Source organism: Pseudopodoces humilis, chromosome 14 (genome assembly GCF_049639895.1).
Source record: "Pseudopodoces humilis isolate 2021_Gansu_Grassland_sample_001 chromosome 14, ASM4963989v1, whole genome shotgun sequence".
NCBI lineage: Eukaryota > Metazoa > Chordata > Aves > Passeriformes > Paridae > Pseudopodoces > Pseudopodoces humilis.
Genome location: NC_142213.1, coordinates 18,947,288 through 18,974,282, shown reverse-complemented (window position 1 = coordinate 18,974,282; position 26,995 = coordinate 18,947,288). Strand labels below are relative to the sequence as shown.

The 26,995-nt window shown below is 41.9% G+C and overlaps 2 protein-coding genes across 3 annotated transcripts in view; one reads left to right on the top strand and one right to left on the bottom strand.

The window, feature by feature from the left end:
- NAE1 (NEDD8 activating enzyme E1 subunit 1) overlaps window positions 1-8,968 on the bottom strand; it is a 9,762-nt gene extending 794 nt beyond the window's left edge. The window contains exons 1-12 of the mRNA XM_088062434.1: window positions 8,839-8,968; window positions 6,726-6,829; window positions 6,572-6,632; window positions 5,668-5,698; window positions 4,959-5,030; window positions 4,544-4,623; window positions 3,891-4,000; window positions 3,456-3,565; window positions 2,804-2,866; window positions 2,499-2,562; window positions 1,343-1,434; window positions 18-77 (exon numbers count right to left, since the gene is read on the bottom strand). Coding sequence (XP_087918560.1) covers window positions 18-77; window positions 1,343-1,434; window positions 2,499-2,562; window positions 2,804-2,866; window positions 3,456-3,565; window positions 3,891-4,000; window positions 4,544-4,623; window positions 4,959-5,030; window positions 5,668-5,698; window positions 6,572-6,632; window positions 6,726-6,829; window positions 8,839-8,894 — 903 coding nt within the window. The 5' untranslated portion in view covers window positions 8,895-8,968. The remainder of the gene's footprint in view (window positions 1-17; window positions 78-1,342; window positions 1,435-2,498; window positions 2,563-2,803; window positions 2,867-3,455; window positions 3,566-3,890; window positions 4,001-4,543; window positions 4,624-4,958; window positions 5,031-5,667; window positions 5,699-6,571; window positions 6,633-6,725; window positions 6,830-8,838) is intronic.
- Window positions 8,969-15,093: 6,125 nt separating this feature from the next.
- CA7 (carbonic anhydrase 7) lies at window positions 15,094-24,792 on the top strand. Of its 2 annotated transcripts, XM_088062229.1 has the most exons (8): window positions 15,094-15,156; window positions 17,160-17,357; window positions 20,113-20,231; window positions 21,263-21,358; window positions 21,596-21,658; window positions 22,634-22,789; window positions 23,077-23,242; window positions 23,874-24,790. In XM_088062229.1, exons 1-7 carry the CDS (start codon window positions 15,117-15,119, stop codon window positions 23,197-23,199), a joined length of 795 nt encoding a protein of 264 aa, XP_087918355.1. In that variant the 5' UTR covers window positions 15,094-15,116; the 3' UTR covers window positions 23,200-23,242; window positions 23,874-24,790. The 2 variants fall into 2 exon arrangements, with proteins under 2 accessions (XP_087918355.1, XP_005533958.1); XM_005533901.2 differs by having other exon boundaries at window positions 23,077-24,792.
- The last annotated feature ends 2,203 nt before the right edge of the window (window positions 24,793-26,995 follow it).

The window sequence follows — 26,995 nt, the reverse complement described above, 5'->3', positions numbered from 1 at the left end:
CTTACCCTTACTCATACCTGCTCCGTGAGTTTTAGGCAGCAATCATCATTAAAAAGCTCTTCAATGCCTCTTGGAATCTATGAAAATAAATAAATTTGCTTTGTAATTCCTTGACTTTTGATTTAATTATCTCAACACTCACTACACAGGTGAGCCAACTCTAAGTGACCTTAGAATTTCATGGCAAATCTCCTCTGAATCCTACACAGTCAGTGCTGCTCAGACACATTTCAAAGAGCAGCCCTGCCCATGAGCAAGGCAATGCTTCTGAGCAAGATCAATGTCCCAGACAAAATCTCACCTGACTTCCATCTTTGACAGAGAAGATTTGAAAAACTGCAGCAGCAACCATCCCAACTGCCCAACCTGCCTGGTTGGGCAGAGCAGCCAAAAGGCCAGGGAAGGGGAATGGGGCTACAAAAGTCTGTGTTTCAATCAAAATCCTGAACTGCTGCAGGTCAGTTTGGCTCGTAAACTGAAATAAATATTAATATCCTGGGCCATGTCTTGTATTGGCTTAGATGACAGCACTAAGTTTTACCTGCTGCTTTCTTGGGAGACTTAACATGATCATCCAAGCAAGGATCAGCATAGCTCAAAACAACAGAACATAATCTAGGAAGAATCACAGAATGTACTTTTGCCCCATGTAGCCCTTGCAGTTTATCCCAGAAACTAAAGAAATCAGAGCTAAATTTTCAATTCAACCACAAATTACTAGGTCAGGATTATTTAAGAAACAATGAAAATATCACTTCAAAGGCTTTTAAGCTTGACCAGTTTATGAAGGGAATTTTGTAATAAGTTTCTTCAAGAGGAAAGAAGTCAATTTATTGTATCAGCAGTCCCATGCAGCCCTTCATTTCTACAGAGAGTAACAACTACAGCCCCTGGCTTCAACACAGCACAATTTAAGTAAGTGCTGTCAGTCTCTCTCCCAGCAGTGTATTTAAATCAGCATCAGCCACACCTCTCACTGCTAAATCCTTGCAATTGTACCCAGCACTTCATAGAGTTTTTTACAGACTGAACTGTAGAAGTCAGACAAGAACTCACTGATGCATTCTGGTTGCTGACTCATTCTAGATTTGAATTCAAGTCTGCAAGAGGGAAATACAGATTTCTTGCAAGAGCAAAGCAGTAAGAGAATTTCCATAAGCTACACTGCCAGCTAGTCTTGGTCTATTTAACTACACAATTTCAGTTCTAACATTCAGTACTAATCCTGTTTTAGCTAAATACAAATGTTACAAATGGAATATCTGTCCTAAAACTGAATACATTCTGAGAAAATGAGATAGTTGAAATTGCTTCAATTTTATCACAGAAATGTTTATTTTACCTCTGTACGATTTAGTGCTGTGTTCACATTTTTTATAGCTTCTTCAAAGTTTTCCTCATCTTCTGGGGTCCCATTTTCATTCTTTAAGATACCTTATTGAAAAAAGAAATAAAACACACAACTGTTTGAATTACATCTCAGCATTTATGTCTTGCCAACAGAGCAGACTAGCTTTGGATGTATTTGAGGCGTAGCAGCTGCCAGCAAAAAATGAAAAATAAATCACAAGAAAGAAGATCAGATGTAATTTATAAAGCTAACCTCATCTAAATTCTGCATATGATTAATTTTCCTGTGATATTAAATAGAAGTTACTTAGCACAAAAGCACCAGTTTATTTGTGTAAGAAGGAGATAATGAAGTTTCATAAGCACTAAGTTAACAATTCAACTCCCCTTCCCATGCCAGTCATGTTTTGATGGGGTTTTTTTGATCAAATTTGGCAATAAAAATTTGGCATCCACAGAGCAAGCCAGCCCAAGAAAGGACCTTCAGTAGAAATCTGACATAACCAAAGGTAATTACTATGGATCTGATCTGCTCCCTGTCACAGCCTGGGGATAAGGACCACTCCAAATTTGCAAGCAGGCTACCTTCAAGCAAGGAAATACCAAAAATTCAGTCAATGGTGTTTTTCTACCATCATTTAAGATACAGATCTTTAAAATGCCACATGAATTTTAGCTGCCTGAAAAGGTATTGGACTGAAACCCCTGCACAAATGAAGTTATTCACACACTGGTTACAGTGCAGTCAGTGCTACAGAACCCGGCCATGCAGAGGTGAATGACTAATTACCAAGTGTCTCACGGGTCAATGGATACACCAAATACTTGCAGAACAACAATTCCAGTGTCAAAAGCCACTTGCTTTCCTCTTTATCACATTTTTAACAGGATTTTCTCTTAAGGCCTTTCCTCCCACCCAAAACAAAACACACTCTGGATCTTAGGACAAAACATTGACAACATTCATAAGCAAGTCTGGCATCTTAAGATCCACCTGTACAAAACAATCATTTAGCAGAAGAATCATAGAGTATATAGCAGCAGATCTTTTGTAAATTAGACCTGAGAGAACTTGGGATTACTTTTCAGATATCACCTTGTATCTATTTCTGCCAGTAGGAATAAGGGACCCCTGGGACATGGATTACCTTGCCGAATCAGTTCTTTGAAGGCTTCTTTCTCTTTGTAACTCTTAGGCAACTGTTCACTTTTCTAAATTTAAAAAACACAAAGAGATTTTTGTCTTTAAGATACCTACTACTAAGCTCACTGTGTTCAGACTGCTTAACTCCAGGAGTCTGTCATTGCTCACACATTCACTTGTATTTCAATCAGTAATCTTTTTTTTATGATTCCACCTTGTTTGTTTTTTTTATGTTACATAAAATCAAAATAATTAACTGCTCCAGAAAAGACAGATCAATAATAGCAGTAATACAGTTTTGCAACATACCTCATTGAACCATTTTGTGAGATACTTGGCTACAATCACAATCCATGGAGTGTGGCTGTGGTCCTATAATTGAACAGTGGAGAAATCTTTGTGAGGTTGAGAAAAGATAAAAAATAGGAAACAAATTAAAAACCTGTTTTCAATGTAAACTCCAAATATCCCTTCCACTATTCTAAAGACACAGGACATGTTCCAGATTTTTATTCAGCTATAATGTTCTTTAACTACTATAAAAGAAATGATCAAATTATTATTACTTTATTTTAAAAAGGATGAGTCAAGTTCTCCAATATTTTTCTGGAGTGGAACTTATGTTATGGACAGACACCCAAAGTGCAAAGCTCTGCAGCAGTAGGTAACCATGAAAATTAAAGAACAAATTCCAGGATAGGGTGTGAGGAGCATCCAATTTAACAAAAGATCAAGTTGTCCAAGAATACTCCTTGCTTCCCAAGACCTCCACCTGCTTAAGATTTAAACAGACTGAAACATTTGGGGCAGAGGCAAAAATAGTTCCTTGTGACTGATTTTAGACTTGGTTCTGTTCAGATGAGACTTTGCACCAGAGTCATCTGCAAAGAGCCATTTCCACAGAGTCCCTGTGCTGTGTCTGCATCTGTGCTGGGGAACACAGTGCAAACCACACACCAACCTTTTTGTCCATATGCTCCAAGTCATAATCCTGAACATGTTCTGTCAGTTCTGGAAATGGTTTGTCCAGTCTTAGATCTTCTAACATATTGTCAGGGTGAGATTCAACAACTGTGAAAAAATAACACAATACATTTCATAGCTTTATGTCTGGCCTTCAAAACAGCTACACAAATACAGGATCACCTGCTCCTTTTACTGCTTGACTCTCAAAGTAAGTGCTCTGTGTAAGTCACCCATAATGTCAGGATAATCCCATTTTATTATTTGTTGCAGTCCATAATCCCCATGCATTTCTCAAAGAATGCAAACTACCTAACACTTAACAAATACTAAATATATCACAAGATGAAAAAAGACAAACAAAAAACCCCAAAGTGACATAAATTATTGAAGCTTTAAACCCTCCAGAGTTTATCTCAGCAAACCCTCTAACCTGTATGTTCTTTAATCATGACTCTCATGTAACCAACCAGTCCATAAGTCCTGCAGACCAGCAGAGGAATGTTGGAATTCCAGAGAACTTCAGCCAGGCGCAGCAATGTACTGTAAGGAAAAACATGCTTTTCACATCTACAGAAAACAAGAGTTAACTATAAAGTTAACTCCTGCATCAGTTAACTGTGAAAGATCTCTCTCAGAAAACTTCTCTAATATCATCATGATCTAAGCACATAAGGTGACTAATTTCACACAGGAATTTACAGTGAGTTGGAAAAATATTCATTCATTATCTTACTTATGTCTCATTCCACCCTCCCAAATGCTCCAAGTATCAAATAAAAAGCTTCAGTAAGTTGTGAGAGAGAAAAATAAGGAATGAGATCCATATGTTGCAGAGTTCTAACTTCCAGCAGAGGCAGTTCCCACCAGAGATACAAAAAGATCTCCAGAAAATGCCATCACTGGCTGTAATTTTCCTTCACAATCACAGAATTCTGTTCTGTTTAAGTTTTTCTGCAAGGAAGTGCCTGTGCATAAATGTGCACATACACACACACACACACATATATATATATGTATATGTATATAAAAACCTGCTTTTAAAACTGAATGAAAATGGGTAATTCACCCGTAGGTAATTCTTACCTCTCTGGTAGTTGTGTTGCAACCACTAAGTTAAACTGATTAAAAAAGGAAGGGTCATTGTCTAAAAGCTTTTCTGGATTCTAAATAGGGAGAAAAAACGTATGTCAGTGAACACTGAAAATTTCTGAGTACAGACCAAGTCTGCTGAATATAAAGTGTTAAGTGAAATAATTATAAAATTAAGATGAAGTTACAAAAACAGTGTTTGAAGTGAAATAATTATAAAATTAAGATGAAGTTACAAAAACAGTATTTGAAATACACACAAATTATTTAACTTAAGATCATCCTCCTCAAGTGCTGTTTTATTTTTAATCTATTTAAAATGCAACATCACAAAGCAACACAGAGCTGTTATTTCACGTTTTTACAACACTGTACAACACACACATAGTACTAATTTAGGAAGACAAACCTCTTCAACAAAGTTTCCAGAAACATCACTATTCAATTCCTGTAAGAGCTCCATGGCACTCTGGGCACGATTCTGTTTCAGAGCAATCAAAATGAGATGTATTTTATACAGTGTATCAGTACTACTTAATGCCACATGCTAACAATGCCAAACCAAGCAACAACAACAAAACAACCCCAAAAATCACCCCACAACAAAGCTCATTATAAGCTAGGGCTCCACACTCCATGAAGCCATGCTCATCTGAAGCAAAAATGCATCCCATAATAGCACACACTTAGCTGGAGAGCATTTTCTGTAATACCAGTTTAAAAAGCCAAATTGTGAGACAGTTATTTCCTACTTTCCAGTTTCATTACAGAATTTCCAGGAGTTATCTACGCCTCTCATACTCTCTGTTTCTGTGATATTTTTTCCCCATTCACCTCTCTACTCTTAGCTTTATTCCATCAACCACAATGGTCTTCTACCTTATCCTTCCATAGATTTCAACCATAAGCTCTTCATTTTTGCTATTCAATCTCGCCACAATTTGAATTTATCTTCTCACTCATGTGCAACTAAAAATTAAACATGGGGATTTCTGTTAAAGAATTAACAGATTTTAACCTATACACATATGCTTTTGGCATTATTCATAATACACGTTTAAATACTCAACATTTCCATGCTTTCAATACATGTAAACTGACATTTATTATCTCCTTACCTGACCAATATGGCTTTTTTGTAGAAAGAAACTGAAAAGGAGACAAGAATTACATGTGAACTTTTATTCTGAAGAAAAAAACAGCACTGAAGTTACATTTTGTTCTGCAGAATATGTTGCTGACTCTCATACACAACAAACCCGTAAATATGCTTTTTCCTACCACTGTTGTATTTTCCTCAGAAACAGTTACTTAATAATGCTTTTCAGTGCCCAAGCCATAAATCCGAAATATAAGACATGCAAAAGTTCTCTAGAAGACAGGATCATGCTGCAGCTTCTTTCTCACCAGGCTAATCTAAGACACACTAGCACTGATTTCCTCACCTAATGGAATATCCTTCCCCCTCACATAACCTCTGCAGGTATCTACATGCACCATACCAGACCTTGATCAAGAATTAGGCAAATCATTTTTACAGGATTTGCAAACTGTTTCTTACCCTTTTCCCCACTGCACAGAGCCATTCAAAGCTACAAAAGCTAATAAATGTCTAGCAGTCACAGTTGCACAATGACTGATGAAAATTAAGTCATTTGCATCACCAAAATTAGGGAAAATACACTGAACTAGAGTGAAACACAAGCACTGGCATAACATCAAGCAAGTTAATTTTCAATATTTTTATGTTGAGTAGAGCATTGTCCTTATAAACTTGATGTGTGAAGCAAACAGACCTGTAAGGTCCAAACCCAGTAAGTAAAATAATTTACCATCTAATATGAAACTGACCACATACACAGTTACCAACCTCCAAACCCACAGAAGACTTGGAGAAACACAGAGAGGCTTTTAAAAGAATTTTACAGTACTTCTTAGCAAATATGATGAACAAAGAGATGGAACTACCTATGAAATGCTGTCACTTGTCAATTTGAAATTGAAATTAGTATTAACACCTACTTATTGCCAACATCTTCTCCAGAGACTCGATTCCCATCAACAATTGTAAACGAACCAATACCTTTGGGGGGGGAAAAAACCTCCTATGAATAACTTGGCATCATCAAGTTATCAGATACATCACAAAGAATAGACAGAAGAAATATCTACTGACCTGGCAGCACCAAGTTTTTGAGGATTTCAGTTCCTGTTGCTGTTGCATTTATCACGCAAACATGGGCAGATTCCAGTGCTTCTTGGCCATGGTCACCCCACAGTCTGTATTGGGAGGGAAACCAAAACACAATCAAGTTATTTAACTTCAGACTGCAAAGCCAGTATAAACAAATAATAAAAAAAAAAGACAAATGGAGGGCTGGCGTGCTACTGTCCATTCACTGCTGGCAATCTAAATAGCACTAACCAAAATAAGCATCCTGAAGGGAACTTACTGTGAAAACTCTGAGACTTTACAAAGAGCAACCCAGTTTCCCTGACATTTCATTTTCTCCATCTTTACACCATATGCATCTGCACACCTCATTCTCTTGGAACATACTTTAACTTTTTAAAGACGAGCATGGGTTAAAAAAGCCCTTGCCCAAATTTTGTCCTAATGCCACACACTCTTTCTTTTTTAACTTTTATTATAAATAATTATATATATATATATATTTATTATTTTATTTTTTTTAAATTTCCCATACAAGACACTGAAACATACAGGAGACAGACTTCAGTCTTGCTGAGTCTGGTACTTCAGACCCCTAGAAAACAGCACTAAAGCTAAAATCAGGCTGGGACAATCCCAGGTCACACATTCTGCTGATTTCACTGGGGTGGTAACTCACAGAATTTTTGGGGTTGGAAGGGACCTCTGGAGGTCACCCAGTCCAAGCCCTGCCCAGGCAGGGTCACTGGGAGCAGGTGACACAGGAGCATGTCCAGGTAGGTTTGGAATGTCCCAGAGAGGGAGACTCCACAGCCTCCCTGGGCATCTGCTCCAGGGCTCTGCCACCTCCAGGAAAACAAGTTCTTCTTCATGTTGAGATGAAACTTTTTGTGTTTTAGTTTACAGCCACAGCTCCTCATCCTGCTGCTGGGCACCACCCAGAAGTGTCTGGCACCACCCTGTGACAGCCACTTCTGAGGTATTTCTATGCATTGATGAGATCCCCTCTCAGTCTTCTCTTCTCTGGGCTAAGCAGGTCCAGCCCCGAGTCTCTCCTCACCAGAGATGCTCCAGACCGCCCAATCTTCTCTGTGCCCTCCATAGGACCCTCTCCAATTGCTCATTTTCTTTCCTGCACTGAGGAGCCCAGGACTCTGCACTCCTGAGATGCACAAAGCTATGGAGAGGACAGCACAGGAGGGGACAGCACAGCGGTATCATCACTGCTGAGCTCTTCACTCACACGTATACAGTCACACTGCACACAGACACCCCTGACTCTGGGCTTAGGGGTTACCCTTCCCTGGTAACTTGGATCCTTTCTGCCTTTTCACAGAATCTCAGGATGGGTCAGGCTGGAGGGGCCACTGGTGCCACCTCCCTGCTCCAGCAGGGCCATCCCAGAGCCCAGGGCACAGCAGTGTGTCCATGTGGCTCTGCAATATCCCCAGGGAGGAGACTGCACAGCCTCTCTGCACAATCTGCTCGGGGCTGGGCACTGCCCAGGGCACAAGTTCTGCCTCCTGTGCAGGGCAGGGCCTGGGCTCAGCCCCTGCCCGTGGCTCTGGTGCCATTGCTGGGCCTGGAGCAGAGCCTGGCCCATCTTTTTGTCACACCCCGATTTATATATTCATATATATACAGAGAGATACAGATAGATATACATAATATAAATATATAAAAGATACATATTTACATATTTTACATTATATACTTATCGAACAAGCATTGTACAAATAACCTATATATCTTATATAAAAACATGCATAAGTACCTACGTAGATATATACATCTATGTAACTCTATCCTTCTTTATATATATATGTATAGGATTATGTATATCCACATCTATATCTATATCTGCCCCTTAATATATACTGTTTATTTATTGTGTATCTATTGCCCGTGTGCCGGTAGAACCCTCACGGTCCCGCCGGTCGGACACAGCTCCTGCTCCCCGCGGCTCGGCCGAGCCCGGCGCGGCTGCGGGGGCCTGTCCCCGGCTCGGAGCCGAGCGGGCCCGTGTCCGCCTCGGGAGGCGCGGCGCGGCCCCGCTCCCCGCTCGCTCGGTGCCGGTCAGCGCCGGGCGGTGCCGGCCCGGGCCCGTCCGCGGTACCTGAGCTGGCGGTCATAGCGCTGCTCCTTCAGGCCGGCCCGGCCCGGCCGCGCCATGGCCGCTACTCCCACCGCGCACGCGCGGAGCGGGTCCCCGCCCTGAGGAGCGGGTCCCCGCCCTGAGGAGCGGGCCCCCGCCCTGAGGAGCGGGTCCCCGCCCTGAGGAGCGGGTCCCCGCCCTGAGGAGCGGGTCCCCGCCCTGAGGAGCGGGTCCCCGCCCTGAGGAGCGGGTCCCCGCCCTGAGGAGCGGGTCCCCGCCCTGAGGAGCGGGTCCCCGCCCTGAGGAGCGGGTCCCCGCCCTGAGGAGCGGGCCCCCGCCCTGAGGAGCGGGTCCCCGCCCTGAGGAGCGGGTCCCCGCCCTGAGGAGCGGGTCCCCTGCTGCGGTGCCGTGCCCCGGGGTGGGCGCTGGGACCCGCCGCTTCTGTGCCTCGCTGCTGAGAGCAGCAGCTGCACTGCTGGAGACTCGAAGCCGGCGGGGTGGGTGGGCAGCACCCGGAATTCTCCCCCTCACTCGCACCCACCCCGTGTTCACCGACGCAGCCCCCGCCCTTCCCTGTGCCGCTCCTGGGGACCCCCTCCACACCATTTGTCGCCACATGTGGAGGCCTCAGAAAGAACGATATTAAACCTGGACTTCTCCATGTTAAATCATTTAGCCCTAATACTAGTCATAATCGGAGTAAACCTGTCCCCAGCAGGACACATTTTAACCCACTCATTCTTTAAACCAATGTTAGTCCTCTGCTCAGGATCCACAGCCTGAACAGAGAACAAGAAAAATTGGAGGCCTACAAAAAATACTTCAACAACCACTCCATGTCTAACCATCGGCTATACAGCCCTCATGGGAACCCCATTCCCAGTAGGATTCTACTCAAAAGAGCTCTTGGAGAGTTTAATCATATCCAACCTATGCCTTGGCACTACTCGTCATAAAATGTGGAGTATGTAAAATTTTGTTAAGGTGTTCTTTGCTGTCTGATCTCTGTCCCATTCAAGCCTGATCAACAAGGAGGGAGATTTAATCCGTGAAACAGAGCAGGCAACAAGCGCTAAGTGATGTCCAGCTGCTCGAAGCACAAATTCCCGCTCAGCAGAGTTGCCTTGTTAAGGTTTGGGGCTGGACATGTTCCAGTGATCTCGGCCCCGGGTGAGGTTAACAAAGCTCGGCCAGAAGGATTTCCACTGATCCACGCGGAATGCAGAATTCCTGGGCCACGAGGACATTGGGCAGAACCCCCAGATAAGGAAGAGACAAATAAAGGAACTCGAAAACGGTGTGGGATCAGCTCGGCCTGGCTAAAGGGCAATTCCGGCAGGGGCAGATCAGGACCCCCGAGTGATGGAGCCCCCCCACAGGAAAGCACCGAGCCAAAGGAGGAGAGAGATAGAGCAGGGCAGTAATTAGCACGAGAAGTGAGAGAGTCGTTAACTCATTAAGAAGAAAGAATACTAATTAATAAGAGAACTACGTAATCAGTAGCCAATGAACGTTCATGCCTTTCTTTGCTAAAGTATAAAATAGGAAGAAGTATGGATAGTTGGGCTGCTTGATTTGTGGAACACCACCGAGCATGAGGCTTGGCAGCTCTGACATAAACAATTAATAGCTCTCTCAAGTGTGCATTTACTGGATTCAATTTGTCGGGACAACAGTGCCATTCCTAGAATTTATGTTAAAAATGGGCATTTCTCTGCATCTCTTGACACATTTTCTGTATTTTCTGAGGCATTTTCAGGCAGACTGAGGCAGAAGCCCTGAAGGCACCTGCAGTCAGGAAAATGTGGTAGCATACATTACCACATGCAGAGATGTGCAGAGATGTTGCACATTATTGCAGTTATTCCTGCTTATGGAAACAAGAACATGTGAAATCTGATGTGCTTCTGTTATGAAGAGCTTTCCATACAGGATCAGCATTGGTTGAACCCTGACAGTGTACAAAAAAGGAGAAAACTTCCACATCTTAAAAAAGTACAACATTTCTGACACTAAGTTTCAATAACAAAAGAGAGATCCTGAAATACCTGCATCATTCACACTGATTTGTTAGTCTGTATAAAGTCCATTATCCTTTTGATATGCCTCTCTTCAGTAACTTTAGTTTTCTGTGTATCTGCTGGAATGATGTACCCAGCAGTGCATTATTATATGGAGTGGTTTACATCTTGCAGGTGATGTATAACAAAACAGTGCTTCCTCTTTCGTTTCCCACACACAGCATCTCCAGCAAAGTTCATTTTACAGACTTTGTGTTTGCTGTGCCACAATAAATCCTTCCTTTTGCTGTCATTTCATTGACCATTGCTGTATTTCAGGAACATTCTGTTTCCCAAAACCAAAAGCAGTCTCCTGTTCTTGCTCTCTGCTACACTGCTTAATCTGGACAAACCATAAATTGCAAGAATTAATATTTCAGGCTTAGTTCCAGAATGTAGTTCCCATACCTACTATAAGACAGCCAAGTGTGGATAGTTTTAAAGTTAAAAATAAGTAATAAAAAAGGGTGTATGAAGGCTGGGAAACCAGGTACCCCATTCCCCCTTTTCTGCCCCACTTTCCCAAAAGTGTTCCTACTAAATTCCTTCCATCCCCTTGGCCATCTTGGCTCCTGTTTGATTCAAGCTTTTTCTCTTGCACAGTTGTCTGTTAACTATATCCATGTTCTTTTTGTTCTTTTGTTCTAAATCCCTTCCTCACTTTGGCACCATTTTTTGTTTTCCCCTTGATGCCAGGAGGAGATTCCCAGTTGAGTTTATCCCTTAGAAAACTCAAGACTCTCAGAAATCTCTCTAGCTGTGGGAGAAGGATGACCACTTTCAGCTCCTGAAGTTCCACTGGCTGCATGAGAATCTCAATATATCAATATACATATATAGTATATAATCTCAATATATCTATATATATCCAAAAGCCATCACATTTTTGTGTTTGCAAGGAAGAACTTGAGAATATAAAAGTTGAAATTTCTGTGGTCAATCAAGAACTGTCGGCAGTCTGTTTTAAAATACTAAAAAATAGAAAAAGTATCTGGAATGATTGTGCTTTTTGGTGTTCAGTGTTGGCAGCACACTTTTCTGCTTGTATTTACTGTGTGCAGTATTTTTGTGCAGCTCCTGGGTTCATTAGAAATGTCTCTAACACACATGTAAAGAACAGATGCCAGCTCAGAGTAACCCCTGTGGGAGCTGCCAGCATCCGTGGTGGCAATGTAAGAGGAGAGAGGAGCTGCCTGGATAAACAGATACTCTGTCAAGAACCCGAGGCACAGACAGGCTCTGGAGTGATGAATGTTTAATTTAACATTTCATCTGCTCCTACCCACGGTACGTGAACGGCTCAGAGTGTACAGCCTGCACCCAAACTGGTGGGATTTCTAACCTGGTTTTGTTGGCCTGCAGTGGCACACTGGTGTGCATTCAAGATGGCACATGACACTTTGTTCAAATGTGTCACCATTATTAATGATGTCAGCAGATGTAATTGCCAAGTTACTTAATACACTCAGAGTGCCATTGAGCCATTCACCTTGGAATCAAATAACTCTCACCTCATCTTATATACCTTAAAATGCAGATCTGCCCCTCCACAGTGATGCAGTAGTATTTATCAGAAGCATTATCCTCAAGTGACATCTCTGTGTGCTCCCAACAACTCCAGACCTGTAGTATGATAGAGACATTTCACCTTAGAGATTAAAATCCCCAAATTCCTCAAACTTGCAAAGCTTAAATATGTCCAACTTCAATGCAGCATTACAATCTTGGAGTTTTCTAACCACAATGGTTAGTCCTTATATAGCAATTGTAATAAAGGGAGCTCAAATTAAATCATAAAATTAATTCTGTATATAAAGGTTGGAAACCTGAAGCATTTGTTGTTAGTTCTTTATCACAACCTGGTGACAGGTTCAGAAGAACCCCTGTGTTTGTCCTGGGCTGCTGCTCTGTTCTCTCATCACTGCTGGCAAAGGGGAATAAAACTGTGAGAGAGAAGGCTGGGGAAGACAGATTTGTGTTTTAAGGCAGCTTGAAACATCTCACTGTAGTGAATGGAATTATGTCTTCCTGTCATTCACTGTGAAGCAGACACTTCTGACATGGTGTCAAGAGCCCAGGAGAAATTTGTGGAGATCAGGAGTACTTCACTGTTAGCTCAGCATTGGAGAAATCCACCCGTTAAGCACCTACCACTCTGTTCTCACCTTTGTAAGTTCACGAGTGTGATGTAATTGTCCTGGATTCAAACTCGTAAAATAGAGCAGAATTACATGATGACTGCCACTTTTGAAGTGATAAATGATAGTTTGAGGACAGAGTCAGTGAAACTCATTCTTAGAGTCAGCCAATATCCTGAGGTGTCAGGGTTACAGAATAATGTGATATTTGTGTAAGCAGCACTGTTACCTTATATTTAAAGAAAATTTAATATTTTCCTCATAAAGAAAGCTGGTTGGTTAGGTTAGAAGCACATTAAGTTGTCATATACACACTGACTATCATTTAGTAATGATACATTTTACAAGCTAAAATTTTATTCAGGCCCTCTTTCCTTTCCCCTCAGGTATTGTCATTCCCCCTTTCCGCTTTTCTAAATCCATCCATTTAAAGCTCCATTTTGTGGAGTCTGCTTCCTGTCACATCTTCAGCATATTTTCACTTGTCTCAGAGCTCTTCCTGAGCCATGTGTTTGTAGCCCAGATCTGCAGACAAATGTGTGGTTTGAGGGAGAAGATCAAAGCTGAAGGGGTCGATGGTGCCCAGTGCAGGTTGGGCACTCACCTGGGTGAGTGTTGATGTTTCTCTTGAAACAATTGCTCAGCATTCCCTGCCTTGCACATGGGCTTCCCCAGCTTATGAGCTGCTCTTTTAACACACAAAATCCCTCTTCCATTTCTTTTCACTGCTGCATTGGTATTTTTTGTACTTTTCCCTAGAACAGCTTTCCTGACTCTGCATCTGAGGGAGTATTTTAAGGTGCTAATTCCAGTGTTGGGTGCCCAGGAGAGCCTGGACTGTTGGGACACAGCTGTGCCCAGTGTCTGTGCCAGGGACCTGAGCGGGTCACAGCAGCCTGACAGGAACAAACTCAGGAGCTGACCTGAGTAAGTCATTGTAGAGCTCTCCTGTGGAGACCTTTGCAGCAGTTTAAATCTGTGATTTAGCTGGCATCAGCAACTCTTAAAGGTTTTATAGCTGACTGTCATGGAAACCTCCTGAAAAAGAAAATTAATACTTACAAAGCAGTACCACAACATAAAAGTTGCATTAAGTGCTCTTATTGATTTTTTCCTTCCATATTCTTGATTGCATAATAGAAGAATCCCTATTATTGTGTGCTATTGTCTTTGTGAAAATCAATGTGTTTGTAACATGTAGCCTTGACAGAGAGCATTTCTTCAGATCTAACAAAACTACAATGAAGGAGCCTTTTTCCTTGCCCCAGAGATGTCTTAAGATGTTTTACAGCTGCAGATTGGGTGTCTCGTTGTAGCCTCTCCATGGCTTTAACAGGGTGCAGGCAACTATTGGATCATTCCAGATAACTCAGGCTTCACAGATCAACTCCTTTCTCTGGAGTCTGCTATGTTCTGTCCCTAATATAACCACAATTTTAATTTTGTCCATTTAAAAAGTTTATTTAAAGTTGCAAACTTACAATCAGATTGTCAATTCATCCTTACTTTGTGTGATTTTTACCTCGTTTAAAAGCAGAACAAGAAGTTTTTTCCCCAAGATGAGAATGTTTCCATCTCATTTAAGCACGGATTGTGGTTAATTACAGATCTGCTGAAAACATCATTCCTTTTTTGCAGTTTTTTTGCAGGAGAGTTTCAAAAGAGAGGCAGTGATGTTTCTCCCTGCAGCACACAGATGTGAGAAGGGCAGGTCCCGCCTGCACACGACTGTCCTGATGCTCACAGCACCGTATTGCTTTTGCTTCCTTGGGACAGAGGATGAGAAAACACTGATATTTTTTTCCTAAATTTGATCCACAATTTGGCTTTCTCTCCAAGTCCTGAAGCTTCAGTTATCAGAGTTTTCCATTTCCTATCACCTGTGCTGCTTTAGCAAATAGGGGGAGCAGGAGCAGAGGCAGAGCGGGAGCAGCAGGGCTGGAGCAGGAGAGCAGGGGAGCTTTCCCTGTCCTGCAGGAATTGCTTCGGCTGTTCTGTATCTTTAAGGGGCTGACCCTATCCCACGGGAGCCGCTATAAAGGCAGGTAGGCAGCAGTGCCCTGCTCGGGGAGCTGGAGCCAAGCAGGGGCAGCTCCCAAAAATGACTGGCCACCACAGTTGGGGATATGGGCAGGCTGACGGTAGGTTATGGCATTTCCGTGCTGCATCTCTCTGTCTTCCCCCACTCGTTTTCTTTCTAGAGCTGTTGCCTGAGCCCTGCAGAGCTGCCTGCATTTTGATGTCTGCAAGAATCGAGTATATACAGCAGGTAATTAATTACTTTATTGATAATCAATAGCACCCAGAAAGTGGCACCAAAAGGTGCGTGAGTTTCCATCTGCTGCCTTTCGGTGTTGTGATCAACATTCCTAAACTGAGGGAAGCAGTTTGAATGCTTTGGGGTTTTTTTTCAGACTGCAGATATTATAGATGGGTCCCTTTCCAAAATGCTGTTATAAAAAAGATTACCTGTCTCTCTCCAAAAGCGATTCTGTTAGGTAAAGAAGATTAAGTAGAGCAGTAATAGATCTCCTGATTCTGTGCAGCTGCTGAAATGTGATATCTAGGCTTTCATAAAAGCAAATAAAATAAGCTATATTTTATGTATGTCTGGTACATCAATAAATTGTACAGATCAGTATCAGATCTCTTACAGAACAACTTATGCTTTCTGATTTGACAGTTTTTAATTTAGTCCTCCTCCTTTGCTTCCCACCTCCAAGGATGCATGTCACAGCGTGAGGGGGGATGTGGAGCTCCTGAAGGATTGCCACAGGAGTGTTCTGTAGTGCCTGTATCCTTTACAGAGAGGATGGACGAGTGGCTGATGCTGGCCAATGAGACAATTGCATAACTTCAGGAGTCTCTCTCCTTGCAGCAGTTATTTTAGCTGCTGAGTGTCCAACAAGACTCTTTTGTATAACCTTCAGGGGCCAGCCTCTTTCTTAACAGCAATTCCTTTAGATTCTGTGAGTCTGAAAGCAAGTTTGAGTACCAAGTGAAGCTGGTTAGTGCTAGTAGGTAATATTATGTATTTGTGCTTGTAGCTGGGAGTAATAAAGCCATGTGTACTCTTATGAAGCTTGTGACAGCCAAATGATACTGCCTTAGCTTGTGTAAGAGCATTTAATTCCTAAATCTGCTTTACAGGCAGGCTGAGAAAAGATAATATTTTATAAGCTTAGCTTTGCAGAAAGTGTCAAAGCCAAGTAACAGTGTAATAGATCACTGTTGTGTTATGTAAACTCGAGGAGGCTAAATACCTGTGCTTGATTTAAAAAAAGCTTCCCCTTGTGAAAGTATGCAAGAATGCTACAATTAAAAATGTGCTTCTTGAGAATCCCAGAGTACAATTGTTACACTTCATGTACAGAAGCAGCAGAGGAATTTAATTGCTGCTTTCACTACCAAAGCAAAGTAGAAAAATGAACCATAAGAAAAATGAATTCTTTGACATGAATAAGCTTTTGTTATCTCAAATGGCTTAAAAATCTTCCAGCTCTGGCAGCAGAGTTCTGCTATTAAATTGGGCTTTCTTTCCTCTCTGTTGAGGTCTGGAAGTCCCAAAGTGTTAATTATCGTCTTGTGTCCTTCACTCAGGTTAGAGAGATACCATAATGGGCATGAGTGAAGAATGGAGCTGTCTCAAAGATTTACTGCAGTCATAAAATGATTTTAAAAATAACTGCATAGTCAGTAGCTAAGAGATTGAGTCATCTGCATCTAATTTGAATTGCTGGAGCTTTTACACTCTCTTTCCCAGGGAGAATTAAATGCTGTTTCTTTGGGGAGTGTGTTTGTGCATGTGAGTGTTTACACCTGTACCCACCTCAGAACACCTTAGAGAGGTAACTGCAGCCTCTGCAGAGAGTGGCACAAGTGACTGGGGATACAGCAGTCTGTTGGTGTGCCAGGATCTCCACGATGTGTTCTGGACAAGATACTCGAATCCCCATCTTGTTGCAGTCTGCTTGTGCTAATAAAAACACACCAGCCTAGAATTTAAATTAATTTTCTCACATTCCAAACATTGGAGTCACTCTTGCTGAGCAAGCTCTATTTCAAACCTCATGAAAACCCATAATGACCATTCTGTGTATGGTAGGAAGGAAATAATGCTGCTTTCCTTTGTTTGCTGTTGAAGGCCCTTCTGAGTGGCACAAAGCTTACCCCATTGCCCAGGGGAACCGCCAGTCCCCCATTGACATCGACTCTGCACGGGCAGTCTACGACCCCAGCCTGCAGCCACTTGTCATCTCCTACGAGTCCTGCACCTCCCTCAGCATCTCCAACACCGGCCACTCCGTCATGGTGGAGTTTGAGGACACAGATGACAGGACAGGTGAGACCAGCACAGCCAGCTAACTCCCAACACCAGTTTGGGACTTAGTGGGAGAAATAATTAAGTACATGCTGTATGGTGTAACTTCTGTGATGTATAATTTCAGCGTAGAACAAGGCATCTGACTGGAGCTGTTTATATTTTGTTCTCACTTTGAGCCTCTCTAGCAATGCAATGTCACAGATCAATAAGTGTTTCTTCATGGAAAGAAGGAAAAGCTCTTGCATCAGAAAAATGAGAAGTTTGATTGCAGTCCTTTTCTTTTAGATGAGAATTGAGGTTTGCTGGGCATCTCTCCAGCACTGCCAGATGACATCCAGCAGCCAGAGCAGGGATGTAAGCTCCTCAGTTCCCTGGTTCATGATCACCCCAGTCCAAGATGCCAGCTCTGGCAAAGTGCCCAGCTCCCACCCACAGGGAAGGGAAGAGGATAAGCAGAGCTGGGTCTTGCAGCACAGTCATCATAATCATAATCACTGCACCAAGTTGTACCTGGACTGGTCACTGTTACCTTGCATTTTCTTCTTTCCTCCCTGACTTGTAGCACTATGGTTTCTTCAGAAATTAGAAAATCTTTAGCTCAGTCTGGGCTCTGAGTTGGTAGCAGCCAATTTTGGATGTTGGACTGTCTGCAGTTGTACCTTATTCTTGTCTCAGCCCTTGGCACAGAATGTAAATCCTTTAAGTGATGGATTATTTCTTCTGTTAGCTCAGTTTCCATGATAGACTGTGCTTTTACATCTGGAGGTAGGGGAAGAGCATTCAAATGGAGCTGATAAATGGGAAGAGTGCATTAAAAAAACAAAACCAAACCGGAACAATTTTTACACCCATCAGCTGATTTCGTCCTCCTTTTGGGTGTGCTGATTGATGCAAGCTAAATAGGATACTTTGATATTGAAAACAAATTACTTCTGTGAAGTGGCTTGTCTGTGCTGGGAACCCTTTGAAATAAGGGCTAAAGGTTAATATTCCAGCTTTTTTGTTTTAAAATTTCCCTTCTGGATAATTTAAGATCCTGCCCAATGGCATGGCCAGGTTTTCAAGCATCATATCTTTACTGAATTTGCAAAGAAGGCTGGGTGAGCATTTTCCATTTTTACTGCACAGATCTTTTCAGAATGTCACCCTATAAATAGCATTTGTAAAACCTAAGTATTATCTTAGCTTGGTAACTACTTTAATGCAATTTTCAGCTGAACTGTATCTGTGTAACAGTGAACTTTATTCAGCTTTAGAAGTTTAAGAACATCTAATACTCTGCATTTAGAGATACCAACTCGGAGCACCTGCCAGGAATGAGACCCTTTCTACACTAAGCATGTCTTGTTTCAATAGCACTTTTTCAAGGCAGATGACTGCTAGGAGTGGAAAACATGGTTTAAACTGCTTTTAGTTGTGTTGAAATAGATCTAGTGACTCAAAGCTCTGCATAAATGACACAACAGAATTTTGACAGTAATCCATAATAGCTAATTTTCTTAAAATATTTGGGACAGGTGATGCATTCTTTTGCTAACTTTAGAAAAACGTACTAGAAGTATTTATATCCTTAATTGATACTAAAATCTTTGCCTTGGCAATGCCAGTTTTCTGCATAAAGGCCAGCTGGAAGCATGCACATGTAGTAGCACTGGGCAAGCCCCAGCTTTCACTTTTTAAATAATATGTTATGAACTGCACTGAGTATACAAGCTTTACAGATATTAAATGTAATTTTAATTTTCTTAATGTAAGACTCTGATCAGGTTTTGGTGTCTGCTGGGCAAAGTGTATTAGATTTGGTGGCATATAAAATTACAGGGATTACTGATGCTGTTGATAAAATACCTTCTATAGGTGGCATCTTAAACATTCATCTGTGCTTAGGTGTTATTTCTAAATGATGTATGAAGTGTCTCTGTGGCATTTCCTTACCTTCAGAAGGTGATTTAAGGTTGAGTGGTGTCATGTGAAGTACCAGCTATTATATTTCCTCTTTTATGGGATCAGGTATTTAAAGGAAATGGAATAAAGATAACCTCCACTGGAAGTAAAGATACTGTAAGAAGGAAATACTTAGCTGAATTGTCTACCTGATGTTCAGGGTATAAGGTTTCCTTGGAGGCTTCTCCTGTCCAGGCTGAACCATCCCAGCTGTGGCAGCCTTTCCTCCCAGCAGAGCTGCTCCATCCCTCTGCTCATCCTGGAGCCTCCTCTGGGCTCTCTGCAGCAGCTCCAGCTCCTTGCTGTGCTGGGCCCAGGCTGGGGCAGCTCTGCAGGTGGGGTCTCACCTGAGGGCCAGAGGGGCACAATCCCCTCCCCTGCTGCCCTCGCTGGCTCAGCTTGGGGCTCAGGGGGGTTTCAGGGCTGAGGCAGGGCCAGCTCTCACTCACAGCATCCCCAAGTGCTGCTCCCAGGGCTGCTCCATCTGTTCCACTTGTATTTAATGTGTTTAACAGGAAAGGCATAGCCATAAGGGTGGCTACCACATCTTCATGGGTCAAATATACACTTCCAAGAATGCTACAAATTCTATACAGGTAGCCACAGAGTGTTCTTAATTTACATTTTCAAATTAATTTAGGTGCTCTCCACAAATAAATCCATCCCTCTTAAATGCCTGAATGATGCATCTTTTTTGTGCTGGCAGCTGGGAGAGGCTGCTGGCTTTTTTCCACTATTGTGCCAACAGTGGTTAGTTTTACTAGGAGGAAGCTAAAAAAACCAGAATACTGAAGCTTTCTTAATTTTTTTTTTTTGTTTTTCTGCCCAGCAATCAGTGGAGGGCCCTTTCATAATCCATTCCGGCTAAAGCAGTTCCACTTCCACTGGGGGACCACACACAGCCAGGGATCAGAGCACACCATTGATGGAAAACCTTTTCCCTGTGAGGTAAGGGGATTATTTCATGCAAATCATGTTGTCATATGACTTTGTCTGCAGTGGGGCAGGATTAGGATTCTGATTCCGTGTTCACCATGGGTAGGTCAGCCTTCCCTGCCCTCCTCAGCTGGATGGGGAGAGGAAATACAAGGAAGGGTTTGTGAGTTGAGATCAGGGCAGGGAGAGCTCCCTCACCAGTTACTGACACAGCAAAGCAAAAAAATCCATTAACAACCAAATCAGAGTAGGATAATGGCAAATAAAAACTAAACCTTAAAACCCTTCTCCTCACCCCTCCTTTCCTCCTGGGTTTAACTTTACTCCCAGCTTTCTCCACCTCCCCCAGTGGTGCAGGGGGACGGGGAATGGGGGCTGTGCTCAGCTCATCCCAGGTTGTCTCTGCTGCTCCTTCCTCCTCAGGGGAAGGGCTCCTCACACTCTTCCTGTGCTCCAGTGTGGGGTCCTTCCCACAGGAGACAGTGAGCTCCATGAGCTGCTCCAGCCTGGTCCATCCCATGGGCTGCAGTCAGTCCTTCAGGAGCTGCTCCAGCCTGGTCCATCCCATGGGCTGCAGTCAGTCCTTCAGGAGCTGCTCCAGCCTGGTCCATCCCATGGGCTGCAGTCAGTCCTTCAGGAGCTGCTCCAGCCTGGTCCATCCCATGGGCTGCAGTCAGTCCTTCAGGAGCTGCTCCAGCCTGGTCCTTTCCTTGGGCTGCAGTCAGTCCTTCAGGAGCTGCTCCAGCCTGGTCCTTTCCTTGTGATCACGAGCTGGAGAAGCTTCTGGCAGTTTCTCACAGAAGCCACCCCTGTACCCTCCCACTCCCAAATCCTGGCCATTCCACCCCCGTGTGGGCTGTTACAGGAAACTTGCCTGGTTCCTGCCCACACTCATGGACCTGTCCAAAAGACTGAACTTCTTTGTGTTTCCAGCAATGACAAAAAATTGTTCTGTTATGAACAACTGTTAGCGCTGTCAATGAGAAACCACGTTCATAACTTCTATCATTAATTTAATTCTTATTTGTTATTTTTCTTTAAAGCTCCACTTAGTACATTGGAATGCCAGAAAATATGCAACATTTGGAGAGGCAGCAGCAGCTCCAGATGGCTTGGCAGTAGTTGGTGTTTTCTTGGAGGTAAGAATTGCAAAAATAGCATGTTTACATGATAAAAAGCATTATGCTGTAAAGTGTTTGAGGACTATGCCACATATTTAAGAAGTGCTTAAGGAAAACAGATGACTTGCTGGAAGCATTAATGCATTGCAAATTGCTGATAAACTTTGATAGGAATGTTAAGATTTGGGTAAGAAAACAACACCTAATTAAAGCACAGTTGTAGCCCTTCTTATTTAACCTATTCCATTCTTTTAGATTGGGAAAGAACATGCCAGTATGAACAGACTCACTGATGCTTTGTACATGGTAAAATTTAAAGTAAGTTCTATTTTCTTTAAATTTGCTTCTGGGATAGCCTTTAAAAATCATGCTCATGTACATTTTTGAGACAAAAATGAAAAACCACCCACCCACAGATCCTCCCATAACTAGAACATAACTGTAGTTGTAGTTTATTTTTCCCCTCCAAAGTTCATATTATTTCCTGATCTCAGGTGCCTCACTAGGCTGTGCTGACCCCACTGGTCATCCAGAGGTTCTGCCTTTCCCAAAAAGTCTGAAATCAATAGCTCCCTGACCCCTGAGACTCAGACTCAGAAAAATATTCCTTCTCCATTGAGCCTCAGCTGGCACAAGCTGCCTGTTTGTCTTTGCTGCAGAGCTCTGTCAGGGATGATCTCACTGAGGTCCTGAGTTTGTTCCTGAGGTGTTTTCTGAGTGACTGAGACCCTTTTGGATGCTCCTACAGGCTGAAGAGAGTTGGTCTACACTTGAGGCAATCACTACTTTAGGCAGCACCTCCTTATATTTCAACCAATCTTTTGGTTGATGTATCTTCCTTTATCAATCCACCTTCCTCTAATTTTAGACTTGAAGGTTTGATTTATTTTTTTTAAAGCAAATATTTACCATAGCAGACAATGACTATATGATTTATTTTTTCCTACTAAAATAGATGAGACAGTACTGAGGCAAGGAATTCTGCCATGATATTATCTATAGCTCACACCAAACACTTTATACAGAACATACTTCCTGCATTATTTTTGGGCCTGTTGTGAAAAGAGATGAATTTTGATAGATACAATGGTGCAAGACCTCTAAGTCCAGTAAGCCAGCATGAGGCATCACACTTGCCATTTTGGCTAACAGTTATAAGGTAGCCAAACCTTTACAGACTTCTCCTTTCCCCTATTTTTAATGTTGCTTTAACATTTTCTTCTCTTTCAAAGAAGTTATTTTTTAATACTTAAAAGTAAAAGGATATATTTCAAGTCTATTTTCTTTTCCCAGGGAACAAAAGCTCAGTTTAGAGGCTTCAACCCTAAATGTCTCCTGCCCTTGAGTCTAGATTATTGGACATATCTTGGTTCTCTGACAACCCCACCCCTTAATGAGAGTGTAACATGGATAGTGCTGAAAGAACCCATCAGAATCTCTCTGAAACAGGTAAATTTCTGATACTCTCTCAGTTCTTGCAGCATTCAATGCTGGATAAGCAAGCAGACTGTTTTGATTTGAAATGAGGCTAAGTTAAAAGCCTGTGAATATTCAGCCTGTTCAATCCTCAGGGCTTCTGTTATTTTCTGTTAATACTCTTCTAGGACCTTTGCTTCAACCTATTCCATTAACTAATTAAAATATACCGAATATTTCCTTTTAGTCCTTAGAAAAAAAATTAAAAATTACTGTTGATTGCCCCCTTAAGCAGTGAATTGTTTCCCCTGAACTTCCAGCTGGAGAAATTCCGCATGCTGCTCTTCACTGGTGAGGAGGACCAGAGGATCCAAATGGCCAACAACTTTCGCCCCCCTCAACCCCTGAAGGGGAGAATTGTTCGAGCTTCCTTCAAGGCCTGAAGAAAACTGATAATGGTCCTGAGATATCCAAGAGCTTCCACATGTGAGATACTCTAAACTGAAACTCTGGTCTACAGACCACTCATGGAACACACAAGACAGGCATTTCCATGAACCATCTCCTTGGAGGAGGACAATCTTCCAGCTTTCTGTTTTATTTGAAGTGCTCATTCTTTGGAGAAATGGCATCTCTTTAACCAGCACTATTTAATATAAGGGATAGCTGAGTGAACTAGGTTGTTAACCAAGACCTGAAACTCCATAAAATTAAAATTCTATTAAAACTCAATCTGACATAAAATGGAAAATTGTGATCTACTACAGCCGATGGCCACAACCTCTACTTATCTCATTTAATACATGAGGAAACAGTAACCAAGAATTTTGGACAAATATGACTTAATTTTTCCTGATCTGTTTTACCATTTGCTGAGCTCTGATTTAAAGATTGCTTTCACTTTATTCTTGCTGCCTGATGACACAGAGTGTATGACTAGAAAAAAATTCTTTACTCGCCTCAAGTAGGCCCTGGTATGAAAATTAAATATATAGAAATATATATTTTTAAATCTACTGTCCTAAGATGTTATCTTACAATGAGAAGTAACAATGTAATGCTGTGTTGAAAAGCAGAGCAGTTTACTGCAATGTTATTTAGGTATTTATCCTTTCAGCCCACGCAGGACACACGACCACGGTGCCCTGGTCAGGGTCAGTTTGGTTGAAGAGTTCTGCTGCAGTGATCCAGGTGTGTTTTGTGGTCCTCAGATGCTCAGATTCTACCTCAGCTCAGTGCTATGCTCTGCAATATGACCTCCTTCAGTGTCTGCCCTACAGAGAGCAGGTATTTTGTTTCCTTTAGGGAGCTAACGTGGGTAGATCTGCACTGCTGCACAGACCCTCCCTGCCCCAGGGCTGCCTGGCAGGATGCTCCCTGCACACACAAGTCTTCAGCGCTCCTGAGTCCTTTTACCTCTGCAAAAGCTGCTTTAGAACAGCCACGTGTTGGTTCTGCAGCTTAGTGACAAAATTCTGACTCTGGTACTCAATACTGTGATGTTCTCTGTGACTGCCCATAGTCAATTCCCAGCTCCTTCAGTTCTGGGCCTCACATGGCGTGTTCTGTCTGCCTAGTTCAGGTGGAAATTGCTGATGTTGATCACTTTCCATCAGCTGAGATGGAGAAATCAAAGATGTACAAGGCCAAGGAAGTGGGGAGAAGGAAGAACAGCAGCTGCTGTGGCTGCTCCCCTTTCTCCAGGGAAGGAAGACATGAGATGTGGAGCACAGTACAAGGAGTGAATGACTGGAATTCTGCTCCTCAAATCTCCATGGTTTTTCTGGTAGGCTGGCCTAAAACTTTGTTTCTCAGTTTCCTCTTTTGTAGGAAGAGGGTAACACTGACCTCTACCTCACAGGGCTGTTGTGAGGGCTAATTCAGCATTGTTTTAGATGTGAGACTCTTATCCAGCAGATGCTAAAGGCAATGAAAAATCCTTACAAAATGCAATGGTTTTAGCTATTATGAATGTATTATAAACTTTGCTAGTAATGCAAACTGGTATTGTAGAAACTCTAATGTATCTTAATTTCTTTAACAAATAAAATAAATGAGACTTTAAAATCACATGTGTGTATCTTCATCCTTTATTTTGAGAAGACTCACCTCTCCCTAATTACAGCATTATTTTTCTTGGATTTTCATTAACAGACATTGTTTGATGTTTCAATGGATGCATCTCTTTTGGATCAAGGAAAGCTTTGATTGTGTATCTTCAGTTCTACAGAAACCTTGCCTAAACTACTGTGGAATGATCTAAGTACAGATAAGAGTTATGCTTCTCAAGTTTGTGGGCATGTTTTAAAATTCTAGAAATTTTTTCTCTTTTTAGTCTATACCACAGCTCTTACCATCTTCTGGGATTAACAGATTTTGTTTCAGCTTAATCCTTTCACTTAAGTTCTAACATACTGTATACCTTGAATGACTTCTTGCCCAGAGTTAAATTACTATAATGACTTTTAAGTCCCTGTTAAAATTTACATGAAGAGATGCATTTTAAAATATAAGAAGTCTTTCAAAAAACTTTACATTTACATTATATTATTTATATATATATATTAGGGGCAAATTTAAAATGCTTTTCTGATTAAAATAATTAAAATATAATAAATTTTATTTACCATATGTACCATACTATCCCACTACTGCTGCAGACAGGTCAAGATCAGTATTTTCCTCTCATTTTAGGCATAGGTGTAGGTGCTCCCTGTTTCTCACAGGAGGTAAAGAGGGCTTGTGAACCTTGTCCAGTTTTCCCCAGCTCCAGCCCCTCAATCTAAAAAACAGTTTATTTATGCCCAGAATGTGTCTGTGCTGTGACCTTGCACACAGTACTTAAGCTTCTTTGAGGGTGGTTTATTCATGAACAGAAGAAGGATAATGTTTAGCTTACATGGCTTTTGTAAAAGCTCAGCCATTGCAAAGAGCTTTAAATGCTGCATTGCCCCAAGGTGTTCAGGTCCAGGGAGAAACTGAACTGTACCTTCCTGCAGAAATAAATTTGATTTTGCTTACAGGGTTGTTTGGGATTTCTTTTTCCAGTTGTTGGATGGAAGAACATGATCTACTTTTTACCATGGAGAAGTAAAATATAAAAGGAAGATGTTATGAACGAACTCAAGAGAGTGATGTGTTAAAAAAATTTTATTAATTACAGCAAGCAAGCAATAAGCAAAAATCAGCGCTGGGCGGCAGGGGAGTCTCTGCTCCATCCACTTTTATATTCTTTGTTTCTTGAGACCCTGATTCCCCAATAAAAACCCAAAAATAGTGTATTGATTTAATGCACTTCATTTATTTTGAGATTGAACGATTCTAAAACATGAGCTACCCTTATCTTTTACCAAGTTGTTGTGTTGAAGGAGAAGTGGAAGTTGACTGTAATTATTCCAGCAAGAATTCACTTACCTTCTCCTGGGATTGCAGCCATCCTGAGGGAGAGAACAGAGGCCTCACATTCAGGACAGTGACTGAACTTGTGCAGCAGGAAAAGCTGGATTAAAAATGCCATCTAGTGGCTCTCCTTCCCTTTCTTGCCACAATGCTTAAAACAATTGTTAAGGGAAATTCAGTCAAAACACAACAAAGGAGAGAATTTAACTCTGACAACACTAATTCATAAAGATATGAGTGATTGTCATTGTAAACCTCTTACTGGCTCTGTTTATGCAGTCATTGAAACTCCCTCAGGTAAAAATCCATCTGATAAAAGAAATTCAATAATTTTTGTTCCTCATTTCACTGCTGAGCAGAGAGATCCTCTGCTTGGTGAACTGCACACTCTCTTAATTTTAGCTTTTAAACGTTAATAGCTCTTGTTACAGTTCAGCTTTGGGGTTTTTCCCCAATCTCTTGCAAGCAGAAAACATTTTTAGGCAGTTTCCATCATACAGTTGCTATGATGTAGCAGATTTATAACAATATGTTTCATGATAAGGATAAATTAATCCAAATACAAGAATTGGGGAAAAGTTTTGCAAGGTACCTCAACACCAGATAGTGTTTTTGGCAGAGTTCAAAGGTCAGAAAGATAAAGAAGGGAACATTCCAGGAAAAAACAGAGATAAGCCTGAAGAAAATGGGGTGTTATCTTAAACCTCAGTGTGTAGCTGCTTTCCTCTGAATTCCTCTGCATGCAGAAGCAGCCATTTAGTAACAGCACTGAGCATCACTCTCTGCTCTGCCTGGGAGAGCAGGGTCTCACACTTTTTCTCACTTACCCTGAGGAAAGCA

Coding starts and splice junctions, on each gene's coding strand:
- CA7 (XM_005533901.2), top strand. CDS start 15,117: ATGACTGGCCACCACAGTTGGGGATATGGGCAGGCTGACG. Junction 15,157..17,159: donor GGGATATGGGCAGGCTGACG/GTAGGTTATGGC, acceptor TTGCTGTTGAAG/GCCCTTCTGAGTGGCACAAA. Junction 21,659..22,633: donor TGTACATGGTAAAATTTAAA/GTAAGTTCTATT, acceptor TTCTTTTCCCAG/GGAACAAAAGCTCAGTTTAG.